The sequence below is a fragment of the Crocodylus porosus genome, unplaced genomic scaffold (assembly GCF_001723895.1).
Source record: "Crocodylus porosus isolate Cpor-Errol unplaced genomic scaffold, CroPor_comp1, whole genome shotgun sequence".
NCBI classification, from domain to species: Eukaryota; Metazoa; Chordata; order Crocodylia; family Crocodylidae; genus Crocodylus; species Crocodylus porosus.
In genome coordinates, this window is record NW_017728947.1 from 92,195,350 (window position 1) to 92,206,565 (window position 11,216).

The 11,216-nt window shown below is 41.6% G+C and overlaps 1 protein-coding gene across 4 annotated transcripts in view; it reads right to left on the minus strand.

Annotated features, from left to right (window-relative positions):
- Window positions 1-11,216, minus strand: part of SYNE3 (spectrin repeat containing nuclear envelope family member 3) — a 91,763-nt gene that overhangs the window by 12,584 nt on the left and 67,963 nt on the right. For 2 of the 4 annotated variants that reach the window (XM_019552472.1, XM_019552470.1), the window contains exons 15-17: window positions 8,758-8,913; window positions 7,964-8,113; window positions 6,477-6,515 (exon numbers count right to left, since the gene is read on the minus strand). In XM_019552472.1, coding sequence (XP_019408017.1) covers window positions 6,477-6,515; window positions 7,964-8,113; window positions 8,758-8,913 — 345 coding nt within the window. Of the gene's footprint in view, window positions 1-6,476; window positions 6,519-7,963; window positions 8,114-8,757; window positions 8,914-11,216 lie in introns of all 4 variants that reach the window. The other 2 variants (XM_019552471.1, XM_019552469.1) reach the window with 1 other exon arrangement.

Here is an 11,216-nt window from a genome sequence, read left to right on the forward strand (position 1 = left end):
CCCTCCTTCAGCCCCCTGCCCCCTACTTATCAGCTCTGGGTCTGGCTCCAGCTCCCTGCTGCAGAGAGTAGGGACTGCCTGAATCATCGAAGCTCTCCAAATCTTTTCTGAAGATCTGGAGAGCTTCGAATTGATTCAGACCTTTTAACTGGTCCTTGATTCAATTTGTATTTGGAGATTCAGCCACTGAATCAGGCTGAATCTCCTCTGAACCAAATCAGCACCTGAAGCTTTGCACAGCCCTACTTACCAGTGTTTTCCAAGTTCAGTGGTTTGATTTTCCTTAAATTTTCAGAAGTAAACATATACTGTTTGAGTATTTTTATTTAAATTATTTTTTAAAACTATAGTAAATATAAGCCCAGTAGATTGAAAATAAATTTAGAATTCTGACAAAGAGGTTTAATTTTATAAAGAAAAAGGTGGGCAGGGAAGTGATTCTGTCTTGCTATTTTAAGAAGTCAATTTTGTCTGCAGGTTTGGGCCACCCGTTGTGCAATTCTTAAATTGAATAGCTGCCTTGGGTGCACATGAAAAAAATGAAAATATCCAGGTCAATTCTTTAGGTTTTACTGCTGAGGAAAAAAAACTTCCCAGCCCCAAACCAAAGATCCAGAGCTGAACTCCTCTAAAATTCTGGGGGATCTGGACCCTTGCTTTTGGTTCAGAGCTGCCTTGTATTCTGCAGGAAAGATTTCCTCCTGTTTAGATGACAGGCACTGAGCTGGAAAAATGTGTTGCTTCAATGCACCATCTAAAAAGCATTTTTCTTTTCACCAAGTATGTAATTTTATAGCAGACTTCAAATGACCAATACCCACCACAACTTTCAAAACACGAATCCACAATGCATTTTTAATAGGAAAGCATTAGCCGCAAGCTACTCAGTGTTACTGTAAACAGATTTTGCTTTTTGAATAATTCTTGTAATATCTTAACATGGACTGAGCTTATTATGGCTTTTCCACAGACAAGCAATAATTGCTATAGCTCTGGGCACAGCTTCCTGGATGGCTGCATTAATTTGATTGACTCAAGATCAACGATGACTTCTAAATAAGATTAAATTGCATACTTTCTCTGCCCACGTGTTGCCTGAGATTACATCCAGCAATATCTCAAAGGGAAGCAATTAGGTGACCACAGATTTAATAAATCCTAATTATTTTGTTTGCACAAACAATAAAGCCAAAATCATTTCTGCAGCAAGGAAGCGTAATTACTCCGAACAGTGAAGAATATAAATCAAACAGAGCTACCTAGACCCATAAATAACTAGCTTTTGATTTCCTATTTATGCTAAGAATACTTGTGGAATATAGTCAGCAGGGAGCCAGCTTTTGAAGAAAACATTTATCTTCTATTACTATTTAGCATGTGCTCTATGATGTGCCAAATTATGCTAGGTGCGCTGCAGAAATGCCTATTGATAAATTCCCACATCGCTGCCTCCTGAGAAAACTCCAGATACTTGATGCAATTCTCTGAAAAGTTTGGGGTTTTTTTTGTTAATCAACAAGATGTAACTTTTACAGAGCTCATCATCCCATACAGCTCACCTAGGAAACATGTCTCTTTAGCAGCATGACTTCTGTGGGCAGGGAGAATGGAAATGGGAGTAAATGGGGAGCAGCTTAATCATTCAAATGGAAGAGGCTGTAACTTAGCCAGTATTCACCCACGCAGACAGAAAATGGAACGGGGAGGAAGAATATGGTCTGAGACTGAAAGTACCTGGGTCTCGCTCCAGTCCCTGTCAGTGATCTGCTGATACTGCTAAAAATTAAGTATATGAAAGATAAGAAACCAGAGGCTTCACTTCATAAAAGAGAGAGCAGTTCAGCACCTGGATTCCTGCCTCTTCTGCTGATTCTCCATGACAAGAGAGTTGACAAACTACTCAAGGGAAGCAGAGGACCAGCACATGGCCCAGGCACTGCTCCTATTCCCCAAAAGGCTTCCACTGAACTCCTACTGCCTCCATACTCATGGGAGTGAATTCGCAAGTAAGGAAGTGATGTGCCCAGCTATTGCAGATGCTTGTAGTGTAAATGGACTCACAACGCTAGTCATCCATCCAAGGACTTTTCATTTGCTTAAGTTCTGAAGGGAAGTTTCCAACACAGGATGCATACATTTAAAAAATCCCTAATTCTATTCCTTGCAACACCTAAGCTCAGTCTATCTGAATTAAAAAAACAAACCCTATAAATTGAAAACTCTAACTTGCATGTTCATATTTATGCAGTTTGTTTATGTTTTACCTTTCTCTCTGGTCGGGTAGTGCTGTGACTAGACTACTTAATGTCATACTCTATGTCCCATAAACCAGGTCCTATGCTATAATGTGTGGATGATTAAATAACAATAAAAATTGTCTGAATTAAATATCATTACATAAACACACATATGCAAGCACACACACATGCACCCTTCTTCTTAGTGGATGAGATTCCACTTTCAGTTTTAATCTGAGAGAATTACATTGAGGTCAGTGAAATCACATTGGTTTAAATCAGTGTAAATGATGGAAATGTTTTATTTATTAGCTTTTGTTAATTATTAGGGACCCAAAGTCACTTGCCAATGTTTTTGTAGGTAACAGACTTGGAGTATTTGGGTTTTAAGGTATTTGTTTCTCTCCTTTTGCACTGGGTAACTATTCAGAAGTCAAAGAAGGGTTTTGGAGCTCACAGTGGGGATGATTTGCCTTTTATAACTCTCGCTGGCAATTTTTCTCATCTGTCTATATTTATGTAGGTCTTCTCGGAACTTACCAATGCATCTCAACCTTCCTCAGAGGAGAAGAGAGAGACTGTGTACCAGTCAACATTAGAAGAAGTGCTGATTTCAGGGATGGAATCTCAGTACTCAATGGAAACGCAAGACAGCTTTATGCTTTTTCTGCTACAGGCAACTCTAATCAAGATAAATCCTTGGTAAATTCTTTGAATTCTCCCTGTAGTGTCATTTTGAAGGGAAAGCAGTTTCATTTGACTTTACAGCAGGGGTGCTCAACCACTGGCCCATGGGCCAAATGCAACCTGTGGAGCCTTGGCATCTATTCTGCTGGGCTACCCATGAGTTGGGAAATTTGGCAGCAGGGGCGCAGTGGCAATGAACGCTGCCACCCAATCCCCACTGTCAAATTGCCAAAACCCATGCAGCAAGTTAGAGCTGGGCCATACTCCCTTCCCCCTAGCCCAGCCCTTGTGTGGCTGGGTTGGGGCTGGCCCATACCCCCTTCTCTTTGCAGGGATAGGCCATACCCCTTCCCCGTGGGGCTGGGTCAGAGCCAGGCCATGCCTCCTTTTCTCCACAGAGTTGGCTTGGGGCCAAGCCGTGCCCCCTCCCCCTGCATGGTGGATAGGGGCTGGGTCATGTCCTCTCCCTACTGTGGGCAAGGGCCATGCCCCCTTCTCTTGCATGGCTGGGCTGCCCCACACCCCTCTCCTCATGGCCAGATTGGCAGGAGAAGGTCTCTCCATGCTCCCCAGGCACAAGGTCAGGATAATCAGGATGGAGCAGGCATCCATCCTGGCCTGAGGATGGAGCAGACACTGCCCATCCAGCCTGCCAGACAAAAAGGTTGAGCATCACTGCTCTACACCAAGAATTAAACCACTGTATTATTTTCTTAGGCTGATTGGGCAATTGGGAAAGGAATTCCAGGGACTTGGATATACAGCTAACAACACCCAAGGCAGGTCTACATCACCACTAGGGCGTGCTGCAGAGAAACAGCGTGTCCACTCCATGTGCACTAGATCCTGAAGTGTAGTCATGGTAGGGCAGTGCTGGGTCAATAAGTACGCCGAAGACAGAAAACTTATTTTCTGTCCTCCTAAGAGCTTGTCAAAGACTGCTACATTACATCTGTGAATTATGTGTGTGGAGTGGGAATGCCATGATTCACTGCAGTACTTCCTTAAGCGCCTGACATTAAGCTACACATGCAACAAGGAATCAGCTTGGGGGTTGTCAGAAAGGCTGAAGATTGGCCAGAAGTTGAGAAGTTAACAGTGTAACACTGTGTCCCCTGGGGAAATACAGCATTCCTCCATCTTTTGAACATCTGAGGAATATCTAGGCTGTATTGGGAAGCCTTGCCCAAGAGGAAGAATTCTGGACTTGTGAAGTAACCCAAAGTGCCAGATCTGGCTCATGGACTGGCCCTGCACCATGAATCCAGCCTGTGAGCTAGAAGGTTAAGCACCACTGGGACAGGGTAATGTGGTAATATACTCACACAATTAATTCATTCATTCCCCTTTGCATTGCTGTAACAGTGTGCTTAAGATGCCTCTTACTTTAAGAGGAAGAAAGGATATTGAGAAATATCCAGGCAGCAATCAGGGGAGTCACCTGATCAGCAAGGGACTTGGCTTAGGGTGTATAAAATTCCAGGTCCTAAGCTGGGCAGGCAGTCTGGCCCTGGAGAATGATGTGAGAAGAGCTCCTGAACAGGCTCGAGAGAGAGACTCCTGATGGAAACCAAGAATGCCTGAGGGTAATACAGCCTTTGGGCTAGGTTAACAGCAGTGGTTTAGGGTGGGAGTAAGGGGAGGTAGATGCCCCAGAAATTGGTAGTTAGGGAATACTATTGGCAGGAGAAAGTCTCAACAGTCCCAGAAGCAGGGCCAGAGGCCTAGCAGGACAGGGAAGGAACTAGAGAGCCCAGGACCCAGAGAGAAGCAGGGAAGGGGCTAGAGCGCCCAGGGCCCAGGGAAGGGCTGAAAAGGACGGGGCTAGAGATTCTAGTACCCAGAGTGGGGGGCTGAGATGGATGGAGCTAGAGAGCCCAGGGCCTAAGGAGGAGCTGAGAGAGTGATGTGGGACTGAGGCTGACGGCCCATTAGACTGATTGAGAATAGGGCCGAAGGCCCACAGAACTGACTGATGATAACTGATTGATTGGTAACATATGTGAGGCATTGCATGACTAAAAGGGGAAATGAGGAGGCCATGAAATTGCCCTTAAGGCACTGAGCAGGTAGACTATGGCTCCTAAGTGGATGAGATGTCGCTCAGGAATCCCTGGGGAAGCCTCCCAGTTCTAAATAAATGTTAACATCAAGGCATGGCAGGAGAGCAGAAGGGGAGGGGGCTTAAAAGTCAGGATGAAATGGGCTGAGTAGCCAACTGGGGGCAACACAGCCACCACTGGGGCTAGCCTATGTTACAGTTGCATAAATAAAGCTTCATTCTGTACCTTCCAATAACTGGGGAGATATAAAATAAATGGGAAGAAGCAGCCAACATTATTTATAATGAGCACTGGTAGAGATAAAGATTCATGATCATTGACTTTAATGGAAGTAGGTTCAAGCCCCAAGAGAAGAAATTCTCCTTAAACATACCAACTTCTGATTAATGTTTTCTTTTCTGTAAGCCTGTGCCTTGTTGTAATCCCTTTTCTTTGTTATTTTGACTTTTTCCATTACTGGTTCCAAAGAAATTTCTTCACAGAATGCTGTGCAGGATCAGGCCTTATTTTGATAATGTTAAGCAAATAACCTTAATTTATCTAAAATCCTACACCAGAAGGGAGATATACTGAATGATTGCAACTAAAAGTTTCAAGACCACCCAAATAAGCTAGGAGCTGAAGTCCCATTTTCAAAGGTAGCTTAAGAGATTTTGGAGACTTAGTCCCATTGGCTTTCAGTAAGACTTGGATTTTAGGTGTGCAAGTTCCTCTTGAACTAAGACTCTCAAATCACTTAGGTACTTAAAAAAATTTCCCCATGTCTAACGGGTGCTGGACATCTAGCTCCTATACTTCTGTGATTGTAGGGTAAACACACCTTCAAATCTCTTACGAAATATGAACTTTATTTCTACCTAGAAGTTTTACAGTCTTTTCTCCTGTGCCTGGAGAAGGGTGCTTGTGTCCAAAAGGTTGCAAATAAATATATTTTTTTGCAAGAATCTAGTTGGTCTAATAAAAGATATCACCTCTACCATGAGTTCTGATTCCTTGAGAGCAAGAGGAATTTATGGGTGGCTATACACATACTCCAACATGTCAGCAGATTTGATTAATCAAGTTTTATCCATGTTCTAAGTAGAATGCTCTAGCATTGCTGTAGTATCATGTGTATAATCCCCTGTGGGTTTAAAAACAGCCACCGGAGAGCTTTAGTTAAAGTGTTCCCTGGCCATTTTTAAACATGCAGGGGCTTAATATAGATGATGCTGTGGCGTTTTAATTAGAGTGGCTCTCTAGGAACCACTCTAATTAAAATATCCCCACCCATAAGCATGTGCATAAGCACTCTATCTTCCTAAAAAAGACAAGTTACTTTTTGAACTGGTAGAAGATCAACTTCATTATTAAGGTATTTTACAAGCATTTTTCCTCATGCATTGTTTTAAATGTTTTCATGAACCTTAAAAGCAATCTGATGTAAAAGTAATTACCTGTGAAACTTCTGATATAACATTTCTAGATTAATGATAGGAAAACATTGTACCTTTCTGAATCCATCTGGTTCTTCCAAAGATACAGGAGTCTGCTGAAAAAAAAAAAAGAATAAACTTGAGATCCCACTGGAGCCTATAACGGAATATTCATTTCACAGGGGAATGTTTCTTTAAATTTTCTGGTCATCTGGACAGACTGAAACAGCAGGTGATTTCTGTTTAATGAGCTTTTTAACACACATCAGAAATAAAGCCCAAATGGATTTGGTTTCCTGACAATGTGCGTCAGATGCAATGCCTCCTCAGAAATAGCTTTGATTTTACTGACACCTATTGACTAAAGGTATGTTTACACAACCTACTTGGACAAAATCAGCCCACATTACAACTCTGTTTTTATTAGTATCTCTATAGTATTATCTGATTAACAGAGCCCATGCTCCATCTCTGCAAATCAAAGGGTTTGTTATCTAAAAAGCTTTTCAGTTTAAAACTGACTCTTGTCAGCTTTTTAGAGGTAAGAATAAAGATTTTGTTCTACACATTAAGGTAAAGATTTTCTAAAATATCAAAGGATTTAGGTGCCCTGATATTTAATGATGAAGTTAAGACCCCTTAAAGAATTGTCTGAAGAAAGTGCCAAATACTAATGTTCCGAAAACTATATTTCCTTAAGGTATCTTAGAGTTGCCTGACCAAAATCACTTGTCAGTTTAGAAAATCTACATAAATGTATCTTAAACTAAGTGAAAATATATCATCCTTTAAACTCTACAATGGATAAACTCTACGTTCTGTAGAATGCTCTTATATGTAACATTTTTATATAAAGGTATTTTTTGGTTCTTTCATGAAAATCCATTATGACTGATATCCTAAAATATCACCTTTTTACCCAAATCCAACTTTGGGGTCTCCCACTGCAAAGTACCCACCTTCCCCCTGTCCTCAGTCAGATAGAACCCCACCAAGGAAGGAAGGAATATTACAAATATTATACATTTTATAAATACCCCATTATAAAGGAAGTGCAGGAGACTGGTTTCTTTTAGAGTTACTTTCTGCAGCAGACAAGTCAGCTCTTGGCTATAATGATAACTCTGACTTGCACCATAGCGCAGGAGAGTTGTACCAAATGGAATCTGTGTGGATATAATCTTGTTTCGGTAGCTGTGTATGGAATATTCTGTGTACAGAGCAACAGGCTGCTGAGGAAGGCAAGGAAGCCTCGGAGTTGAATTTCCTCATGTGAACAAGGTAGAGTTGCATACACATACACACACTCACCAGCTATAGGCATATTTGAGATATTTTGACTCTTGGGCCAAAACTTTACTTAGGCAACTGACATACGTTGCTCATCTGTTGTGTATGCACATGCATTTCAGCAGTTCTTCTACACCTCAAGTTAATGGGAAGCTTGTGTATTTAGCTGGATTGAGACCAGACCTCTCAGCACCCTGCAGTTACTTATGGAAATCATGGAAAAGGTTTACAATGTATTTAATGTTATGAATTTTGGTGCCCAGACACTTACTAATGAATCAAGGCTTTCTTTGAGCTTAGACTTGTAGAGCATCCATTGGTAGCGCAGGTCCTCCAGGTCTTCAGAGCTCCCGGCAACTGGATGAAGATGAAGAAGATCTTCAAAAAGATGCTGACCTTCAGGAACACGAGACTGAAGCTCCTGCAGGGAAAGAAAAGTTAATCAACAACGCTGCATTCAAATGAATCGTTGCCTTACTCATCCCAGAGACTTATTCATGAAGAAGCACACTAGCATTACATTAATCTGTTATGAACACTGGGTTTATAGTTATCATTTTATTTAAATTTTGCTCTCAAACATCCATCTAGGATAGACTGCTCATCTGCAAGGTCTCTCTAGAGCAGGACTTTTATTCATTAGCTAGATTTACTACTGCTATGGTTTCATCATTGAGGGATTTGACTGTATTTATCTGAAGTTAGAGCACTGAAGATAAATAATTAAATCATATTTTAGCTACAATATTATGATTAATATCTCTGCCATAAAACACTACTTGTAACACTGGGAAGTGTCACCTGCCACTTGACAGAGTTGTGGCTTTTATAGACTTTCCTTCCAGGAGTTTAATATCTGTCATAAATGCCAGGGCTCTGTTCCTCCCTCCCACAGGTTTTACAGTAATTGGGGTGGGGATGAGGAGAGGGGAAGGAAAGAGGGGAGGTGGGACTGTAAATACCCTAAATGAGCCTTCCCAATCTTTTAAAACATGAAATCAACTGTCCTGCTGCACCTTCAGCCTAATTTCCGCACACGCTGCAAACTCATGTCTGAAAACAAACCTCCAGCTTCCTGTATTTTGCTTTAACTTCATCAACAGAAGAGGATTTTGTAGCAAGATTTTTGGTTAGCTTGGCATTTTCTACTTCTAACCACTGCTCAAAGTCCTTCATGAGTTTAAGATGGTTGCTATTCTTTCCTGCTTTGCTCATCTTCTCCTGGGTACAGAGCAGAAAACAACAAAATAAATGTGTAAAAGAAGTGCATATTTTTACTGCTGCCCTCTGTCACTAAGACTATGATCATGCTTCTGTTAAAGTTAATTGAATTCCCATTGGTTTCAATAGTACATTATCAGGGCCTGAGTCTGGTGTCTCCTGTCTCCTCTCTTCTAGGACAATTCTGCAAGATGTAATTACTTCCCGTTAGATGCTGTGTGCCTTCAACTTTCACCACAGTAAGTCTCACAGGCTTGCAGTTAAGACATTTTAGGGCCTACCCATGGAGTCCGTGTGCAGACAAAATCCCTATGATTTCAGTTGAACTGATTCGTGCGTAAGAACAGAAGGACAGGAAAAGGAACTGAAGGAGGCATCCATCCAGCAGGCTTCCGCTGAAACAACACGAGGAGGAAGGGGGAGGGCCTGGCTCCTCAGTCTGGGTAAGCTAGCATCATTAGTTGCCTATTAGAGTTGCCAACTCTGTTTGAATATATTCCTGGTTTCATCACATGATGTAATGACGTTAATGACTTTACATCAGGAAGGTAGATGCACATAATTACATTTTAAAAACCCGCTGGACTACTGTATAAATCAGATTCAACATTTAATATTTATTTTAATGAATGCCCTATCGTTTATTTCTTGGGTGACTCTCAGTAGTCTCCTGGTGATTTGTATCTAATTCCTGGAGACGCCAGGGGCATCCTGGAGGGTTGGCAACCCTGCTGCCTATACATGTGCTCGTTCATCAGGGCAGACTCGATTTATCAAGTCTGCTCCATGATCTAAACAGAATGCTCCAGTGTCACCTCACTGTCATGTGTATTAAGCCTCCATGCATTTTAAACTGGCTGCGGGGGTGCTTTAACTAAACCTTGTCAGATGACCTGTCATTTTAAAACACGTGGGGGCTTAATACACGTGGCGGTGACCTATTTTAATTAGAGTGGCTGTCTGGGAACTGCTCTAATTAAAAAACACCCCCCTCCACCCCGAGCATGTAGCATTATGCTTATTTACACTGTTTTCTTTTAAAACACTGTCAAGGCTAAACAGCAACTATTACAGCAGTGGAATACAAGAGTCTCTATTATAACACATCTAAAGCAGGGCACTGGAGCTCAGTTTAGGGACTTCCACTGACACATATGGGAGTCATACAGCAATACCTATGCACCAGCCACATTTTGAAAAATGAACATGTCAGACAGACTCCTAAACCCGCTAGCAGGATTCTGGTCTCAATCAGCTAAGGGCAAGCTGGATTTTGTAGAACATCAGACATTTGATATTAAATACAGCCAGTGCAAATCTTTTTGTATGAAGTTGCTGTGGAAACTGATTCAAAGTCTCTCTCTCACCTGCTTGTACTTGGGATCTATATCAAATGAATGGAAGCCAAATGTAGGCATTGGCTGCATGATGGTTATTTTCTTCCCTGTATCAACCGCTGTTCTTTTTGGTTGCAGCTTTTGGAGAAGGCTTGAAAATACAAATGTGAGAAGTCAATGCAATGACACCTGACGACTGATAGACAGAAAAGCTGCTGAAAGATGACAGTTAGTACATGAATAATGGGCTTTAATACAACTGCTTGTCTTTTGATCTACCCTCTTTGCATCCTCTACAGTGCTTCAAGCCACTGTTGCTCCCCTGGGAGCAAGGTAAGCTTGAGACACAAGCCTGAATTTCTTTTGAGTCTTCACCTTGCCAGTGACATGCCTGGTGCCTACAGTTCCAAGAGGCTCTTTTGGTAGCTAAGGATCCCCAGAGCATCACCAGCAGCCCTCATAACAGAAATGCTGTTGCACACTATATGAGTTGTTAATGGATATTTATGTGTATATACATATCTGTGCATGCTGTATTAAAAGTTCAGTAGCAACTAGCAGGGATGCTAAAACTGAAGATAATATAGCTGAGGTTGATATAAAAATATTGGCACAGAAAGGATATTAGCTCTATTCAATGCTAGAAGTCTTCAGAGCATTCAGGTATACATCCACTGGTGGCTCCTTGCATATGTACTTAGAAGGAGGCAGGACAGTTTTTAGTTAAGGTACAGCAATGGGAGTCAGCTAAATGCTGTTACCTTCCCCCCTATCACTTCCTTCCTGTTTAACAGTGGGCCAGGCTCATAAAAACTGTCAACTTGGAATTGCAGCTAAAGCTCATTTCAGGTACTATTCCTGCATCTGGATTCACCTATTTGACTTTGTGGTTTCACAATCTGATTTTCTAATTTAAGAAATACCACTCAAATGTGCATGGGTCTTTCTAATGTGGCCATGTGGTCA